This window comes from Drosophila albomicans, chromosome X, assembly GCF_009650485.2.
Source record: "Drosophila albomicans strain 15112-1751.03 chromosome X, ASM965048v2, whole genome shotgun sequence".
Taxonomy (NCBI): domain Eukaryota; kingdom Metazoa; phylum Arthropoda; class Insecta; order Diptera; family Drosophilidae; genus Drosophila; species Drosophila albomicans.
The window spans coordinates 26,429,212-26,449,182 of record NC_047627.2 but is presented as its reverse complement, the minus strand read 5'-3'; the positions used below and the strand labels follow the sequence as shown (position 1 = coordinate 26,449,182).

The following is a 19,971-nucleotide window of genomic DNA, read 5'->3' as shown; positions in this document are numbered from 1 at the left end:
GAGAATAAAAACGTGGAGACGGCAAAAAAAGAGTAATATTAATTTAAAAATAAATATATGTAACAAAAATGACAAGTGATATATTATGTAAGTATGTATGTATGTTAGTTTTATAGCTTACAAATCGGATATTGCAATTATTTTCGTATCAAAATTTTCCTCATATTCTTCGGTTTTTGTTTTTGTTTTTTTTTTTTTGTTTACTTTTATTATTATTGCGCTTAAAACTAGATATAATAAAATTGCGTGAATGTGTTTGTTTCGACTTGTGTAATTCTGTGTGTGTGTGTGTGTATAGCAAGTGTATTTGTGTGTGTGTGTGTGTTGTTATTGTTCATATATCAATATGTATAAATATATAAATAAATTTATAGGAATATATGTTGATTTTTAAGCAACATTTTTTTTTCTTTAATGTTTTTTTTTTAAGTGTTATTATTTATTTGTTTTTGTTGTTTTTTGTTTTAAGTTAAGCGGCCCTTTTTAAAAGCATTATGAATCGAATAAATATATATGCATATGTGTATGTATGCTTGCACGTATGTGTGTGTGTGTGTGTATACACATTTTATTATTTTGTTGCTGATATTTCAAATCGGAAGGACTCGCGACAAATTGTTTCTGTTCCGGTTCTAATTCCAGTTGTTGTTGTGGTTCTTGTCTATGCTAAATTTGGACTCGCGACAAAAAGTGTTCCTGCTCCAGTTGTTGTTGGCGTGGTTGTTGTCTATGCTAAATTTGTTGTTCTTGTAAAAACGTATAAAAAGCTAAATAGGTTGTTTTTAAAAAAATCTCTTTCTATATATGAATATACATATATGGTTTTTTTTTTTTTGTTATCTGTATATATATATATATTTATATATTCACATGCATTTTCCTTAAAATTTTCGTTTTGTTTTTTTTGTTTTTTTTTTTTTTGTTTTTTATAATTTTTCATTTGCATGTAGGATAAATTGTTGTGCGACTTCTTTTGTTGCGTTTTTCTTTTTCAAAACTTGCTCTTCAAACCTGGACATTCAAATTAGTCGACACCGTTTAAAAAAAAAAAAAAACTCTGGAAAATTGATACGTGTTGTGTGTTTTCTGATCTTTTCGTATTTGTTATTGCTAAAACACGCGTGCTGCATTCTTCATTCATTTGGAGTGCTTCTCTTTTAGAATTCCCACTGGGTGGCGGAGTCGGTGCCATCATCCAGCAACTTGAATGCGCCATTTTTGGTAGCTCCCAAATATTTGCCTTGCTGCGATCTGCGAAAGAGAGAAAGTCAAAACAAAAAATGTTAAAAGCATTCCAATGTTATCGCTAACAGAGCACTGTACTGTTAATAACAGCATGTGAATGTCATTGCTGTTGCTGTTGCGACAGCTGCTAAGTTAACAGAGCGCTGCTCTGTCAAGTCTGCTAAGTTAACAGTCTGCTGCTCTGTTAAGTCTAACATGATGTTAGCTCTACCTCTCTCTCTCTTTCTTACATTCACTCACCTTATGCAAATTCGTGTTGGTTCGCGCAGCTCCAAGAAGAAACCATCAGCTGGCGCATCAGCATCCACCGAAATGCTCTCGCCCTCAATGCGCCAGTATTTGCCGCTGTGTGCCTTTAGGTGCACCATTCCCTTCTGGGCACGCTCCACGAGAATGGTCTCGTAGGTGGCCTTGTTGCACTCGAGCTTGAGATTGCCGGGCGTGCGATAGCCCACGAATCCCTGCTCGCACTTCAATACTAGAATGGGTCTGCAAAGGAGAGTGGAGAGGGTATTATAGGAAAAGCAGATTCAGACTATAAAAAAAACAAGTAAGAAAGCTACAGTCGAGTGTACTCGACTGTGAGATACCCGCTATCCATTTTGAATAAAAAAAAATATATATTTTGCGGTATTTTTCTCAAAATATACCGAATATACTGTAAAAATACTAACAAGTAAGAAAGCTACAGTCGAGTGTACTCGACTGTGAGATACCCGCTATCCATTTTGAATAAAAAAAATATATTTTGCGGTATTTTTCTCAAAATATACCGAATATACTGTAAAAATACTAACAAGTAAGAAAGCTACAGGTGAGTGTGCTCGACTGTGAGATACCCGATATCCATTTTGAATAAAATAAATATATTTTGCGGTATTTTTCTCAAAATATACCAAATATACTGTAAAAATACTAACAAGTAAGAAAGCTACAGACGAGCGTACTCGACTGTGAGATACCCGATATCCATTTTGAATAAAATAAATATATTTTGCGGTATTTTTCTCAAAATATACCGAATATATTGTAAAAATACTAAAAATATATCAAATGGTATATTTGGTATATCGATATAGTACCGCATTCAAAATATACCATAGACAGCACAATATACCAGATTGTTAGCCAAAGCAACTAAGACGCCTAGTAATAAGTAGGCGTTTTTGCCCATACAAAAGTACTTCTTTAATACCTTCCAGAATTTATCTGATCGCAATCAAATTTTCAGGACTCATAAATACTATAGTTATTATTGTACATACAAAAATTCGCAGCTCTAGCTCTAAAGTTACGCTTGTTATTCGATTTTTTTGATTTGCGGGGACGGAAGTGGGCGTGGCAAAAATTTGAAACAAACTTGATCTGCGTGCAAACAACAAATGCTGTCGAAAAAAAATTATAGCTCTATCTCTTATAGTCTCTGAGATCCAGTGTTTCATACGGACGGACGGACGGACAGACAGACAGACGGACATGGCTAGATCGTCTCGGCTGTTGACGCTGATCAAGAATATATATACATACATTTCCTGCCGGCAGGGTATAAAAAGATATACTCACCGATTGATCAAGTAGAAATAGAACTTGGTGATCTCCTCAATGGACTCGGAGGTGGCAAACAAATGTCCCGAACGCTTGGTGGCCAAGAACTTGCCATTGTTGGCACGGAACGACAACGAGCCATCGCCATGCCAGATGAGCTCGAAGAGGGCATCGGCGCAACGACGATTGCCGGTGGCCTGAATGCCGCCGCCAGCCGAGAGACACCAATAGCGATCCTGTGTGGTGCGCAATGCCCAACGGTGCGCGGACCAATCGTACTCCAACTGGAACGTCTCATTCTCACCGACCTCATCCTGATTGGCCGTCACATCGACGCCTTGCTTAACGCTCACATAGCGCAAATTGAGGCCGGCAATGAAGGAGGCCTGGGGTAGGGAATCCTCGAGGGAGAACAGCTCATCCCGGGTCACCGTCGATGAGCGTGACTTAAGCACGGCCTTCGAGCCAATGGGTGACAGATATTGACCCTGACGATCGCGCAGCGCCAAATGTCCGCCATGGTATTCGGCACTGAACAGACAATCCTCATTGCAGACCACCTGCAGCTTGCCATTGGCATTCAAGTATCTGCAAGATGGTTATTTAGTTTTAGGGTCATCGATCTCTTCGAGGGGGGTCTCAACTCACTTGTTGTTGCACGTGTGCAAGGCGTAGCGTCCGCCCTCCTCGGCACGAAACTCGAGCGTAAAGAGCGTATCCTCGCCCCAGGGTATGTTGGCATCCACATGGATCTCATCCTGCGATTCGGACAAATGCGCAAAACGCTTGCGGCCAATCGAACGCAAATTCACCTGAGGTCGGGCAGCCAAATGAACGGTCCAAAACTCACTGGCACCGGGCGTCTTGGCCGTGCACACCAGTTTGTCGGGATTGCCGCCCAGAAAATAGCCGCGCGATTCGTTCTTCAATGCCCAACGGCCGCTGCCATCTTCGCTGATGCTGATCTGGAAGCGGCTGCCAGCATCGCGTTCCTCGCTCTCGCACAGCACGTTGCCAAATTGATCGACCGACAGATATTTGTTCAGATGAGATCGCAAATAGATAATACCTGCAAGAGAAAAATTAAAAATAAAAGACACAATTTTTATTAATTTAATGCAGCTAGTAAGAAGAGGGTTCGATATACTATAAATTCAGCTTCATTTGATTTAGTTTCTATAGCATTATTTCTTAGGAAAAATATCAATTTGAGCAGCTTACATTATTACAAATTTACATTCCAATTTCCTTACTTAGGACTTCATGTGAATAATCTATAATTTCTTTTATAATATCAAGTATATCAAATAGATCAAGCTCTTCCAAGTTTTAAATGTACATGGTGGCATTATTCATATTAAAGAAGCGTTTTCACCAAGATCAGTTAGTCTAGCCTAAAGGCTTTTGTTGCTCTGGCTTAACTCATTTCAATAAGGAATTGTATTCGTTATTTCAATACAATAATAATAATAAAAATAGATCAATAGATCAGAAACTAGTTTTAAATCTAGTTCGACAATTGGATGTTATAGATTTGAAGCGGTGAATAAAAAACTCAACTGCAAATGTATTTATTTTATTAAATCTAGTATTTAATACGACAGTACGACAGCAAATTGAATAGATCTGACTCTAACGGACAAACCAGAGCTCAAAATAGTAATTATGAAATGCATAGTTTGTGGGGATTAATGTCTTCATTCCCAAAATGATGATACCCCTCTGCTATACGATGAATACCGGGTATAATTATTGCACATTTATTTAATATTTATTAATGATAGCAGAGCGCGCGTGCATTCGAATTACTCTCACTTCGCGCTTCTTGTTTTAATCGCTGACTGCACGAATAACGGTTCACGTCACTCACAACGACACAGCGACATGTTAGCCCCAGCTTAGCGATGATAGCAAGCAATCGATGGCACCGGGGCGAAATTTAATTACTTATCGATAGGCGGCTCAAAGGAGTGAGCACGCGCATATCGAGAGACTCCCCCCACCCCTGTGTTTGTTGTTTGCTCTCTTTTTCTTTTTGTTTTCAGTTTTTGTTTGTTTTGCTGTCTTTTGGCATTATTAAGCAATTTAGTTAATCATCAACGGCAGCTCAACAGTCGATTTCAATTTGGATGAGCTATTTTAATAGCCGTTACGAATGCAATGCAAGCTGGCTTTGGCTTTGGCTTTGACTTTGACTTCGACTTTCAAGCCAAACATTTTGTATTAATTGCCATGGCAACAACAGAGACGACAACTGCAACGGTGACTGAGACTGCGACGGCGACTGCGACGGCGGCCGTTGCCTCTTTGGCGGAGTATTAAACGAGTTGCTTTAATTATAATTGCCGGAGAGCGAGCGAGCGAGAGAGAGAGAGAGAGGTAGAGACTACGAAACCAGAGACACTCGAGAGACCAGATCGGACTCGTTGTTGCATTTGCTGTTGCAGTTGCACTTGCAATGCCAAAACTCAATTCCAATCTTCCCAATGCCAATGCCATCAGTGTTGCCAGTTTGGCTTTTTTTTGGCTTCTTTTTTGATTATCAATAGCGGATGCATTTTAGCTCTGTTAAATGCTTTCTATTGAAACATTTGTTTTTTTTTTTGTTTAAGAAATTTATAATTTATAGAATATGCGTTTTAAAACGATTTGATAAATATCTGAAACTTTAATACACTTTTTTCCTTTTCCTTTAAAAACGTATATTATCTTTTCAATTGAATTTTGGCATACGAAATGTCATTTTTTACTCTTTCACGATTAATTTAATATGTTAGTACAGGCTTTTTAAAACTACCTGATAAATATCTGAAAAAAATCTTTTTGCCCAATTAAATTGAAACTTCAATGCAATTATTTTCTCTTCTTTAAATTGAATTTTTCATATAAGAAAAGTTAAGCCGAATACTTTGGTAATAGTGTTCGTCTTAATTTTAATTATGTCTAACCTTTTTAAATAAATAAACATAAGAAACGTAATTGTTCACTCTTTTACGTTTAATCTAATATGTTAATACGAGTAGAAGTTTAAAAAATTGTTATTCTTAAGAATAAACTTTGTTGTGGTCATTTCTGATACTTGGAGGAATATCAGAAAGAAGCTAATGGCTAATTGTATTTAATTTAAATGAATTTTCTTTTGTTTTTAGTAAAGATACAATGCAATTTACAATTTTTGTAATTTGGTTTTAACAATTTGCTTTGCTAACTACGATTTATTTAAAGTTATGCAATATTTGGGAATATCTAAGGAGTATTAGTTAATCAATTAATTGATCTATAAGTTGTGCTTGTTTGTAGCAAAAAGGTTTTGGCTTATTTTCTAAATTGAATCGATACCAAGTACATATTTAGTTTTGCTTTCCCATTAGAAATAGCGGTTTTTAGCCTTTTTTTTGCTGTCGAAAAGTGTGCACAACACTGACATGCCATTGGCATTGCTGCAATTGCTGCACCGACCGCAGCTTGATAAATGATGCCAAATTCGTGAGGCGCTTTGTTTTCTTGCAAAATGGCACACACACACACACACACACACACACAGGCGCAGATCAAGACATAGACTTAAGCTGGCAATTGTACGTCAAATTAGCAGATACAGGCGATGGCTTAAGACTTTGCTTTAGTTTTCTGTTGGCTTTTGGCTTTTGGCTGCAGCTGCTCACAAGCTGAATGATTTATGTGCGTTACATATACACTACACTTCACTATACAAACAACAACAACAACAAAAAAAACAAAATGGAAAAAAAGAGCTGAGGCACTGTGATTATGGCCAACAAATGATTTAGAGCTCGAGGATTGCGGCTAATGGAAATGCAGATAGACAAGGCCAATAGCAAACAGGCAATCTCGCTATTTCTAATCACACTCATTTCCATTTGTGATAGTAAATTAAGCACACACACATACATACAATTAACGTACGTCGCTTTATCGCAAAGCTGATAACAGTTACACATATGCTAATAAGGCGAACGCATGTTGTATATCGATAAAAAAAGAAATGAATTGACTGAAATATGTATATGCTTTGCAATTCAATGGAGTGCGATGATTTCGATATACAATGTAACTTACTTTCACCCGTAGTCGATGGCTCCAGTGTCCAGAGCTGCTTCTTCTTCAGGCTGGCGCCATTCGCATTGAGCTTGAACCCGAATGTCTCCGCCGTCATATACTTGTGCTGGCCATTGATCAGACCAATGGTCCACCAGCCCTTCTGTTGATTCTGTGATATAATGTCACCATTGCTGTGGCCCAGCTCACAGCTCTGGCCGTTCATGGTGCTGATGGGTGCAATGGTGGCGGCTGTTTAAATTTAACAATTGGACCCTGCCGGTAAAAAGTCTGTGTGTGTGTCTGCAACAGAAAAAGAGAAACAGAAACGAAAACGAAAACGAGAAACGAGAAACTGTGTTAGAGGATTTCATTTGATTGATATTCCATATGTATGTCGATGTTTGTTGGGGTATTCCAAGGAAATATAGAATATTATAGTTAGTATTATTTATTTTATTTATTTATTATTTTCGAAGGAAATATATAATATTATAGTTAGTATTATTTCATAATAAGTTAATAAGTAGTTTACAGTTACTTTTTCTATATTGTAAATACAGCATAAGGTAACATTAAGAATTAATCGATTAAATATCTATCGATAGTTAGAAGCCCGATCGATAGGTGTATCGATCGGGCACGAGACGAAAGTGCGATCACTATGTAGAGAACGTTAGGCAGAGAAAGAACAAGTTGTGAAATAAACCGAAATTAAAAAATATAAAAACCTGACAATTACAATATAATACATATTGAACAAGAGTTCAGATCACTCTTGGTTATCAACAGCAAATTTTTTCACTTAAATCATTTGCAAATTTAATAAGCATAAAGCTTATTATGCAAATGTAGTAAAGAACATTTGAATTAACCATGAAAACTAGTCACAAAATTTGAAGAGACAGGTAAGAAATCCACAGTCGAGTTAAAAGCCAGCCAGTGCGGTATTATTCTAAAGAATATACCAAAAAATAAACCGCAAAAATAATATTATGTGGAATATCAATGAATTACTTCCATCGAAATATACCAAAGAGGTCAAAATATACCAGATTGTCAGCCAAAGCTCCTCTAAGATCCGTTTGCATAAATGCAGCTTTATTTTAATTATATAAATTGAATATGAACAAATTCGCAAACCAAAATTAATATTATATAATTCACAAACCATTATAATTGATCATCCAAATAATTGTATATAATAAAGTGAATTAAATCAGCTATTATTATCAGGCTCTTGCCTAAGCTTTTTTGAAAGTTGCGCTAAATTTGTATTTTAGCTATAACTTTTCAATTAGGAGAATATATTATTATGCATAAAAGTCGAAAGAGGGGAGTCGTCATCGTAAATATATTATTATGCATAAAGAGTGTAGAGAGAAGGGAAGAGAAAAAGAGAGGGGAGCAAAAAGTCATTGGCTGTGTGCGTGCGAGATTTATGCGTTGTTGTCGCTGGCTGCTGCTTGTCAAGCTTCTTCTTCTTCTCCTTCTCCTGCCATGTGTGTGCAATGCATGCAGAACAGGCGATGACTGCAAGTGCAGTTACTCACACACACACACACACACATACACTGCTATGATATTGGCCTGCCATTAATTTGAATGTCTTTTTGCCACAGAGTCGAACAGGAAACGTAGATAACGCAATGTTTCTTTCGATTGCTCTTTCTCTTTTCGCTGCTGATGTTGCTGGCATGGACGACACATGTCGCCTCCTTCTGCAAGCGAAACGAAGAAAAAGCGAAACAAAATTCAAATTCAACCGGCGACGACGACAACGGCAAATCAGCTGTCGAATGTCAAATGCCTAGCGATGACATGTGACTGTGGCTTTGGCTATCGATATCGATGTGCAGCTTGTAATGTGTAATCGATGCCAGACATCTGTTTGTAACGCGATAATTAATGCAAATTTCTGTGAAATGCGCTTTTTTGTGGGCACGCGTTAAAACTTGTTTACCCCAATTTACATACACTTAAAAGCCGCTCATCTATGTTTATTTGTGCATCCAAATGTGGCAAGTTAGCTGCTGGCTTGGGGTACGACCAGCAGCAACTCATTAGCGTGACGCGTGCCTGCCATAATCAGAGCCAACGAATCACCCAACGAATCACACCACCAGCTGCAGATGACTCAACGCTGCTCAACTCAACGCAAAAGCCACAGCCACAAAAATGTCGAGCTGACTAAAAACAATAAGAACCTTAACCAGCTCGCATTTGTGGGGGCGGTCAACGGACTGCAAGGAATACAGATAGCAACCGCCTCACATATGGGAACGTGTGCGTGTGCATGTGTGTGTGTGAGCACGCAAAGGAAGTGTGCAACAGAGATGCCAAAACTAAAACAATAAACTGCTGTTCTTAGCCTTAAAAAGGCCAAATATAGAAATACAGCGAAAAAATCAACTTTTATTGACAAAACTAAATAATCAAAACTCCGTTCTTTTAGTCATTATATTATTTTGTATAATAATTAACATGTAAATAAATAAAACTGTATTACTAAGCAAAATTTAAGCCACAATCGACTCTAAAGGAATGTCATCATATAAACTATATTCATTGAACTTATATAGACAAATATCTGTAAGAGTGACTACGTAAAAATAAAAAATGAAAACCCAAATATATTTTATATATTTCTCTAAAATGAATTGTAGTTCTAAATAGTAGATTTAAGAAAGTGAATACAAATTTTATATACATTTACATATAACTTTTTTGAACTAGCTAAATTTTTTGCTTATTGCCGTAAAAGATCGCAATGTAAAACTTAAGTAAAGAAAAGCCAAAATATGCAGCTAAAACTCCCACATAATTTATCCAAACCAAAAATCAACTAAAAGTGCATGTAATTTTTGAAGAGTGAAATGACGAAACAGCTAAAATATTTAACAGCTCTGCTTCTATTCAAATGTTAAAATATCAGCTTTCGGTAGTTTTGCAGATTTCTATTGCCTAACACTCTAAAAAAAAAAACAAAGCCAGAATTGACCGGAGAATAACAGAATTGGCAACACTGCATTTACAACTGAAATTTATTGTAGTTTTTTTTTTTTTTCTTTGTCGTTTTTGGTTTTTTCATTTTTCATTTTCAGTTGTTTTCTTTTTTTGATGTTTGGCTGCTCTCAAAAAGGCAAACGAGCCAAACCCGAGACGAGAGGGTCGCCGCCACTCGTCCCTCGCCCCTCGCTCCACGACACTGATTGACGATTGTGACTTCCAGACAGGGACAGCAACAGGGAAAAGGAAAGGAAAGGAAAGAAAAGGAGCAGTCAGCAACAGCTACAGCGACAGCCACAGCAAAAGCAACAGCAGCACGTAGATACATAAATAAGCAGGCTGCGTGACAGACGTCGAGCAAAAAGGAGGCGGCGCCGCCATCGTCGACGTCGTCGTCGTCGTCAGTGGCTCCTTCAATGTGCTCCACACATATTTTAATGCTGCTGCCGCTTCAGCTATTGTTGTTGTTGTTGTCATTTCTAGGCGTTGGCTTATTGCGCTGACCATTTGCAAAAGATTTTCATTTCACACAAAAGCCCATTTGGCTGTGGGGCGTTGGCTTAGCAAAAAAAAATATATATATATAAAAGACAGGCAAATGTTGTTAGCCAAAGGCAAATCGGATGGCAGATTAACATCAAATAAAACGCAAATGGAAACGCAAACGCAACTGCAAATGAAAATGAAAATTTTGCAAAATGGTTGCCCCCCTTCCTCCGTCACACATTCACACTCCACACCCCTTAATGGCGAGTGGCGAGTGAGCGATAATCTGCCATCATATAAGCTTTTAAGCTTAACGTGGCTGTGTTGTGTTGTCTCTTGCTCTTCTTCTTTCTTTCTTTCTAGTTGTCAAAAAGTCAATGCTCGCTCTGCTGCTGCCTCTGCTGCTTTCTTATAACGTAAGCTTAAACTGCTTAAGTTGCAGTTATCCACGAAACAGATTTTCGCAATAAGTTTAAATGAAATTCGATAACACGTCGATTCTTGCAATTGGTCGATTGCAATTGCGTGTAGACTCTTTACTGCTTGTGTAGATTTGCATCTCTACACAAGTGCTTGAGAGATTCGTTGGAAAATTAATTGCATCTCTTTAAAAAGCCATTTCAATGCAACATAAATCATAATTAATTATGCATGGCGATGATTTGAGTTGCACTCAATGTGTGTGCGTGTGTGTGTGTGTGTAAACAGCTGGCAAAGAAATATGCAGGCAAGAATGAAGAACAGTTACAACACCGTTGCCGTTGTAGCTGAGATGCAGCCGCAAGGCAGCGCCAATTACTGCAAATGGTGTGGCAACAATGGCCAAAGCGGAACAGAGCGTCATAACTAGCAGCAATTGCAAGCAAGCAACAACAAGAACACGAAGCGAAGAAGAAAAAGTAAAAGAAAAGATGAAACAAAGAAAAAAGCTAACAGCTGCAATGGCTGCTTAAGTAGCTCACAGCTACAGTCAGCGGCTCATTTACACCGACAGCGCAGCAGACAGATGAGACAGACAAGGACAGGCAGATAGACAGACAAACAGACAGACATCGCACACTCACACACTCACACATACAAGCTCCAACTCAATCTCAATCAAATTGAGTGGCATCAGGCCAGTTTACCGCTGTCGTCTGCTGCTGCTTCTTTTGCTGCTGCTGCTGCTGCTGCTGCAGCGCTGCTCGCAAATCAATTAAATTACACTATTGACGCTTGTATTTGTCAAGAGTGTGTATGTGTGTGTGGCATTATTAAACGCAATCTAATTAAATGAAATTGCGCACACGCATGCTGCCATTGAATTGATTGTGTGTGTTTGCATGTGTGTTTATTTGAGCTTGTGTGTGTGTGCTTTTAGCAAATTACGAAAATGTAAAATATGATGAAACTTTATCGCATCGCACACCTTTCACCAAGCAACCCAAACCAACAGCCAGGCAACAATAAAAATAATCATATTTTTCTTTTTTTTTTGTGTTTTTTTTTTTTTGCGTGCTCTCTCGCTCATCTGTTTGCCAGCTGCGTGTGTAGCTTGTTAATGATAATGATAAACTGATAAACGCACACACAAACAATGCGAGCTCATCAGAGGTCTCCAAACAATAGTCAACACACACACACACACACACACACGCATACAAATGCAGTTAAATGTGGAGAGACCGTTGCAGTAGCAAACACACAGCAGCTGTTGAGCTTTTCTTACGTTTGGCAATTATGCATGCAAAGTGAAAGAGAGCGAGCGAGATGAATGGATATCGAATATCGAACCATTCTAACCACTTGCTGCTTGCTGATCTATTTAAACTAAATCAGCGTCAGCTTTGTGTCGTCATTTCTTATAATGCCTGCCAGCAACAACAGCAGCAGCAGAGCACAAATATTTATGTTGCAGCCATACGGTATATTTTACTGTAACAACAACAGCAGCCAGAGCAACACAAAAGAATCGCTCTAAATCTCGGCTTGAGACAGCCAACAGCGTTCTAAAAATACTCAACAGACAGTTGTACAAAGAGCAGGAGAGATAGAGCGAGAGAGAGGGAGAGAAGGGGAGGAAGCAAGCAGACATAAACATTAGTGGAGCCCACGTCTTCGTTTTAAAGACATGCTACAAGCAGCCAAGTTGCTGCTGTTACTGTTGCTGTTGCATTTAATGTTGCTGCCGACTGCTCTGTTTGCAACGCACGCGTGCGCTCAACGAAGCGTTGAAATTTGCATTGCAGGTGCGAGGCACAGAGAGAGAGAGAAAGAGAGGGGGGGAAAAGCGCAGTACACCGCAACAGGATCAAAGTTAATCAAATTTACAGCAAACAGCATTTTACGGTATTCGGCATTTGGCAACATGAAACCTCATGTTTGACCATTTAACCCAAGCAAAACGCACACACACACACACACACACAAACGAGTGAAAATCCTAATTTCACTTTGTCAAATTCGAGTGTGTGTTGTGTGGTGGCTTTTCACTCGACTCTTCGAGTTCATCAACATGTTTTTCTTTTTTTTTTCATTTTTTTTTTTATTATATTATTCTCTCCGCACGTCACTTTTCTCATCGCAGATATCAGAGCACATTATTTTAAGTGCGACGGGCTAGTAAATTAGCGACCCTTAAAAGGCACCCAGAGGGACAGAGACAAACACAACAACACGCAAAGCAGATTTTTGCTTGGGTGTGTCTTCTCCTCCTCCCTCTCTCTCTCTCTCTCGCTCTCCCTCCCACTCTGTGCAATTCCTTTTTGAGTGTTCTCGTTGCTCGTGACTTTTATGGCTATCAGAAATGCTGCAAAAAGCAAATCCAAAATGCCCGCAGATCTTAAAACGAACTCGTAAAAAAAAAAAAAAAAAAAACTGCAACATCTGCTCTGTGACTGCTTCGGGTGTTGATTATGCGCTCGCTTGTTATTTTTAAAACAATTTGCGGTTTCTGCGGCAGCAACTGAAGCCATACAAAAAGCTATATATATATATATATGCTATATAAATATAATACTAGTAATGAAAATGGTGCGTTTAATCAGCAAAAAAAAAAACGCAATTAACGGTTGCAATCATTTGCCGAAAGCACCTTTCCAATTGTTTTATAATTACCACAATGTGTGTGTGTTTGTGTCTTTGCAATTATGTGCAAACAACATGTTTTCCACTTTTTTTCTCTTTAATTTTTCCATTTTTTTCATCTATTTTTGATTTTTTAGAAAGCGCCTAAAACAAGTGCAGTAATCAATTATTACGCGACGAATCAACAAATCAACAAATTGATTTGTCGTCTCACAATAGATGAGCTTCAAAAAAGTAAAAGTTAATATCAAAATTCGTAGAAGACTCTGACTCTTTGTCTTTTATCTTCTCTTCAGCTGTCTTCTTTTTTTTTTTTTTGTTGGGACTTTGCCAAAAACCGTTAGAACAACGTTTTTTTTTTCGGTTTTTCGGCGCCGCTTTTGTAATGTAAATTGTAAACGGAGTTTGCATTTTCAACTTTTACGACGTAGGTGCGTGAGAAGAAGAGAAGAAAGATGCCAACGAACTGACTGAGCCACCGCTCACTTTTTACACTTTTTACACTGCAAAGCAAAGAGTTTAATCAGTTTCCAGGTCGATTCAAATTATACATATTACAATACATTATTATACAAATTATACATGCATATCTCACTTAGCGGCCACAACTGGCAGAGAGAAAATTGTTCCTTAAGCAAGAGAATTTTAGTGTATATTCTTTTCTTTTTTTCAAATTTACTCTACAAAGTAAGTAAGTTTAATCAGTCGAACATTTAGATGCATATATCTCACTTAGCGGCCACAACTGGCAAAGAGAAAATTGTTCTTTAAGCAAGAGAATTTTAGTGTATATTCTTTTCTTTTTTTCAAATTTACTCTACAAAGTAAGTTTAATCAGTCGATTTAAATTATACATTTACATGCATATATCTCACTTAGCGGCCACAACTGGCAAAGACAAAATTGGTCCTTAAGCAAGAGAATTTTAAGGTATATTCTTTTCTTTTTTTCAAATTTACTCTACAAAGTAAGTTCAATCAGTCGATTTAAATTATACATTTACATGCATATATCTCACTTAGCGGCCACAAGAAAATTAACCATTAAGCAAAATAATTTTACTGTATATTAAATTTTTTTCTCCAAAATTTTGTTCTGCCTTTGAAAAACATTCTGCGTAGTAAGTTTTGTGACTAAATAAAGTTTATGAGTTTAATCAATTTAAAAAAAAACTTAAAATGATATCTCATGACTTACTAACTGCCAATGACAAATGCGGTTTTAAATTTCTTAGGAAAACAAAGCTCCGACAAAGCTGCGGTCTCTAAATGCAAACACAGCTAATTAATTAGCTAACAGCTCAAGTTACCTTTATTTCAAAAGGTTTTGCGCTATCTTCAACAAAAAACAAAATTAATATTCATATGCTTTTTCAAGCTTTTCCAATGTTTGCACGTGTTTTCTTCTATCCATCAGACTTTTGACTTTATTTTTGAAGTGTCTTCTTGGCTGTCGTTGGCGACAGCTTTGATGATGTTGCTACTGTTGCTTGTCCCCGCTGCATTTACAGTTTTCAGTTTTTAGTTTTTTTCGGAGTTCGGATCGCTGCTGAAGCTCGCGTTTTGAACAATCAAAAAATCAAAATCAATAACGCAACACACACAGAAAATGAAATGGAATGAAATGATTTCAAATAGAGAAATCAATGAAAGCCACTAGAAATGGCCATGAACAAACGGTTTCGGGTTTTTTTTTTTATTTTTTTCTTCTTTCTTCCAATTTTTCTCACTATCTCTCTCCTCTTCATTTTTGCGCTACAGCTGTAGCCGTTGTTGTTGTTGCTGCTGATGTTGCTGATGCTTTTAATGTCTGGCAGTATGTCTTGACTTGCTTGATTGAACGAACATAAATAACTCTTGTTGAAATGTTTCACTGTGTGTGTGTGTGGATACATATCTGTAGCAAAACAGTTAACTTGGCCAACAGCTGAAATGATTTATGCAGCAATTATATGCATATATTGCCACACGGCCCACAGAGAGCGCGGGAAAGTAACAAAAAAAAAAAAAAAAAACAAAAAATAAAGCTTATGCTGCTTGCCCCAGGAGTCAGCATGCGCATTAATAATTGGTTCGCATTTTCAATAGGCGCTCTCAGCGCAGCGGCAGCAACAACACAAAAAATTGCATATAATAACAATGAGCATAAATATTTTCAAGCGGCGCAAATTACATAGCAGACAGCTTATTGTAAGCGATGATCAAACTGGTTGAGCGCAAGCGAGAGAGCGAGAGGGCAAGAGTAGGTGGAGGTAGGAGGCAATTGGCAGCACTGGCGGCCACTCAGTGTATCGATATTTCGATACGCCCGGTAAAATTGAAAAAAACCAAAACCGAAAAAAAAACAAAACTGCAACCAGCTGAACCAGTTGGCAGCCCAAAAGCTAAACCACAACTTAACTTGAACTTGCACTTGTCTTCGCTTATAGTTTGTGTGCAAGCTCTGTGTGTGTGTGTTGGTGGCGTGCGCCTCTTGTGCAAAATATTGAACAAAACGTATTTAAGGCGACACCTCCTTCAACAACGATGAAGACGACGACCGCGGGGCACTTGAAAAGCGGGCGCGCATAAATCAAAGCAAAGTGTGCGCAACCGATAGCTGACTGCTATGCGTTGAGGCGGAGTTCAAGGAGTTGTTGTTGTTGTTGGTGGCATTTGGGGATTTTTATCGCCAGCACACACACAACGGAAACGTTGATGCTGGATGCTGCTGGTGGATGCTGCGATTGCAATTGCAGCCAGCAGTACATTGAACTGTAGCCAGCAAGAGTTCAGCAACGAGCAGCAAGCATATCAATTATTGTTATTGTAAGCGAGCTGCAGGAAAAGGAAGCAAAGCAGCAATGGCGATGGCGATGGTGACGGCGACGGCGACAACTGCAAAGCGACAGCGTGACGCCCATTCCAAAAATACATTCACATATCGCATATGAATAAAAGAAAAGGCGCCTCCCACCCTCTCTTTCTCTCTGTGTTTCTTTCTCTGATATGCTTGCGCATTGATAAAGGCTGTCCATTGATTTATGTCTGTGTGTGTGTGTAAATTTATGTTGTATTTGCATTTGTATTGGCAGCGCCAGGAAACGTCAACGTCGTCAACGTCGCCGTCGCCGTCGCCGTCACATGAATCACAAGCAGCAGTTCAGTTGAAGCCAATTGCGATGGCGTTGAAAGCGAAACTCCAACAATAACAACAAAAAAGGAGTCAAAACAGCAGCTACAACAACAACTGCAAAAGCAGACGTGACTCAGCAGCAGAACAAAAGGGGAGAGACCGAAGAAGAACAAGACTAAGCGGGTGCTGTTGCTAAAAACGAAAAAAATGAAAACGAACCTGAGTACCATAAAAGCAAAACAAAACAAAAAGACATGCCAAAGAAGCAGCAAAAATGTCGCAACGATATGTGAATACCCTGCAAACAAATTCCAATTGCCAAAAAAATAAGACGAATAGCAGATAACAAATACGAAATTGGTTTCCACATCTTGCAATCCAAAACAAAAAGCAGAATTGCAGATGATTTGCACACGAGAAAAGAAGCACAAATGCAATTAGACACACGTACGCTGCAATGTGTGGGCGAGGCGAGAGCGAAAGGGGCAGCTATACAGAGCGCATACACACATACATGTGTATGTACACACACCCTTGCCGTATATCCTGCTAACCAATGAACCAAATAACGTGTTAGAGTGGGAGGTGAAGAGTTGCCGTTGCCATTGGAGTTTTGAGGGTCATCAAAGTGTGCGTAAAGTGCGTTGGCTCTGTCATTGTTCTTGTTGTTGCTGTTGTTGTTATTTCAAGGGCAGCAGCTGCACTTGATGACGAACGGGGGTGTGATGTGTGCACAGTGTGTACATAGAACAATATGCACACCGCACACATCTGCCATATAGCACTCACAGTGCGCGCTCGCTAAAGTTAAACTGCTGCTCTGAATGACAAATAGTGCGCAAAGCATGATTCAGTGCAATAAATTTAATAAATTGAGCACGTCTCAGCGCAGCATGTTTTATATGCTTAGCCCAATGAGTCAATGCACGATGAGTGTTCACTGTAGTGCGGTCTTGAGACAACGCATTAAGCAGGCCCAGCTGTTGCTCTAAGTGAAGTGAAGTAAAATAAAGTGTAGTGAAGCGTATGTGTGTGTGAGTGTGTGTGTTGAGTACATGTCTGGCTGACTGTCTGTGCGTGTAAGTGTGTATACCTGATTTCCGGCGCGCAACGGAAGCATTCGATTGCTCCATACGCAAATGGTTGAGTTGACAATGCAACGAAGCCAAAGCTCACAACTCTGAGACGTCGACAGACAGCAGACGTGACTCAACGCACAAGGAACAGAAGAGAACAGGAGAGAGAGAGGGAGATGACTGGCTGGCTTGCCTGGCATACAAATTGCTAATTGCGCTGCCAGCGTTGCCAATGCAAATCCTGATGGAGAATTATTGATTTGCCAGCCCAGCAAGGTATGCTGAGGTGGGGTGGGATTTGAAGCAGCAACAGCAAACAACAAAAACAGTGCAGTAGGGGAGAAGCGTGTGGCAAATGCGGGCAGCGGGGTTGTCTGCCCGTCTGTCGCCGCATAAAATAAAGCACACGCCCCACAAGCAAAGGAAGCTGCAACAGATACACACGAATTTTCGAACCACAGTTTCCCTTTGCAAGGAACACAAAGAAAAATATATATGTTGCACCCTCCCCCTACCACCAGTCCTTTGGGTGGGGCACTTTAATACAATAATAAAGGTGATTGGCAACACAACATGCATAACAAACAAAAGCTGTTTGTGTGCGTGAGTAGAAGTGCGTTCCATAGCTGTTAGCTTTTGACTTCCTGTCCTGTCTGCTGTCTGCATTTTGATGTTTGATTGGAAGAAGTCGAAGACGAAACAAAATTCGCGTTTTACTCAAACACAGACAGACGCACCGCACCGCTCGTCATCATCATCATTCATCTCTCCACATTGTGCGTGTCTCGTGAGAGAGAGCGCAAGAAAATGTGAAGAGCACAAGAAGAGAGCAAGCGAGCGAGCGAATGCCAATGTCAAGGCAATTAGCCAAAAGCCGGTTGGAAAAATCAACAACGAGAGGCGCTGCAAAAACAATGCCAGCCAAGCCAAGCAACATCAGCAGCTAAAGAAGAAGAAACATATCACAGTACACAACAACGAAGAAAGGGGGAAGGGGACAGGTGTAGCCACAAAGAGTAGCTTGAAAATCGTAAAACAAGGCAAGCGAAAAATACAACAAAACAAGTAGGAAAGCTATAGTGGATTGGAGCGTGCTTACTTGACTGAGAAATACCCGTTATACCATTGCTGTCTTGACAGAAGTTGCAGCAATTTATTTTATTACATATTTATTCGATTTAGTAAGTTGAGCTGTTCACTAATTACGAACATTTACAGCAATCAGTTGTTGAAATGCATATGAAAAGTTTAATTTCAAGAGTCCTGTCGGTAACTTAATATACCCCTGCTGTCGGGTATACAACAAAAATAAATATCAAACAAAAATGCTATGAAATGAAGCAAAAGTCACATAGCTGCCAGCTAGCAACTGTGACGTCGGCTGCCATAGATTTTATGACTTGCAAGAGGTGCGCATCAGACAGTAGAAGAAGCAGCAGATGATGGAGAAGTATGAAAGGGGGGATAAGGAATGCAACGTGACCAAAGTGGAAGATGTCGCTTGGATATCTGCGTTACACCTGGAACTGGAGCACCGCACAATGTGTGTGTGTGTGTATGAGAGAGAAAAAGAAATGGTTGATGCGAGGAGTCTCACCATCTTTGGGCAAGAGGCACATTGCAAGGAATTCACTTACTTACTTTCTTTGTTTGTTGCTTTTATTTAGCTCGCTGCTCGCCGCTCTTCTGCTGCTGTTACAGTTATTTTGTAATTTCTGCTGCGTTGCTGCTGTTTCTTTAATTAACGTATTTTTTTATTTTTGTGTTCGTTTATTATCCTTTTGGGCCGCGCGCGCTCTCTGCTTCTTTAACCGGTCCTCTCTCTTCTGCTGTTCAATGCAAAAAAAAGCCTTTTGCAATTTGCAATCGTTATCGTTTATCGTTTTCTATTTGCCGGTGTTTCTACTACACGCCTTGATTGCTCTGTGTGTGTGTATTTTTCGGTTGGATTTGTGTGTATTTGTGTTACACCCTTCACTTCCAATTCGAATATTGTTAGCACAAAAGAGTAACAAACTCTTTTCGCAGTTCCAAGTTCGCTTAACACTCTCACAATACAAAAATCGGAAAAAAACGTAAACAAATCACAGGCAAAAATAATTATGAATTCTTTTTCTTATGCTGTTGTTATTGCTGTCGCAGTTGTACTTGTATTTGTTGATTGCTTATTCTCAGGTATTTTTTCTTGATTTTTGCTTTTGTTTGCTATGCGCTTTTGGGTATGGCAAAAGGATTTTCACGATTTTTCAAATTGGCTGACAAGAGAGAGACGCATGCGCGCACAATGAATAAAATGAGGACCACCAAAGAATTGTTCGTATCAGAAACACAACCGCTCACGACTTGCTCTCGAATTGGAATGAAATCTGCT

At 39.0% G+C, this 19,971-nt stretch overlaps 1 protein-coding gene across 2 annotated transcripts; it reads right to left on the bottom strand.

The window, feature by feature from the left end:
- Positions 1-163: 163 nt before the first annotated feature.
- On the bottom strand, positions 164-19,962 carry LOC117578067 (protein singed). Of its 2 annotated transcripts, none has more exons than XM_052006206.1 (6): positions 19,238-19,962; positions 6,871-7,152; positions 3,439-3,859; positions 2,809-3,378; positions 1,486-1,734; positions 164-1,251 (listed from the first exon to the last, which is right to left on the bottom strand). In XM_052006206.1, the coding sequence occupies exons 2-6, from the start codon at positions 7,073-7,075 to the stop codon at positions 1,158-1,160; spliced, it is 1,539 nt and encodes a 512-aa protein (XP_051862166.1). In that variant the 5' UTR covers positions 7,076-7,152; positions 19,238-19,962; the 3' UTR covers positions 164-1,157. The 2 variants fall into 2 exon arrangements, with proteins under 2 accessions (XP_051862166.1, XP_034119098.1); XM_034263207.2 differs by having other exon boundaries at positions 19,242-19,962.
- Between the last annotated feature and the right edge of the window lie 9 nt (positions 19,963-19,971).

Bases quoted from the DNA above. Each gene is read 5' to 3' on its own strand.
- LOC117578067 (XM_052006206.1), bottom strand. From the start codon at position 7,075: ATGAACGGCCAGAGCTGTGAGCTGGGCCACAGCAATGGTGACATTATA. The intron at 3,860-6,870 runs GTAAGTTACATT...TTTCTCTTGCAG, and splicing joins GCCATCGACTACGGGTGAAA to GTATTATCTATTTGCGATCT. The intron at 1,252-1,485 runs GTGAGTGAATGT...TCTCTTTCGCAG, and splicing joins CCAACACGAATTTGCATAAG to ATCGCAGCAAGGCAAATATT.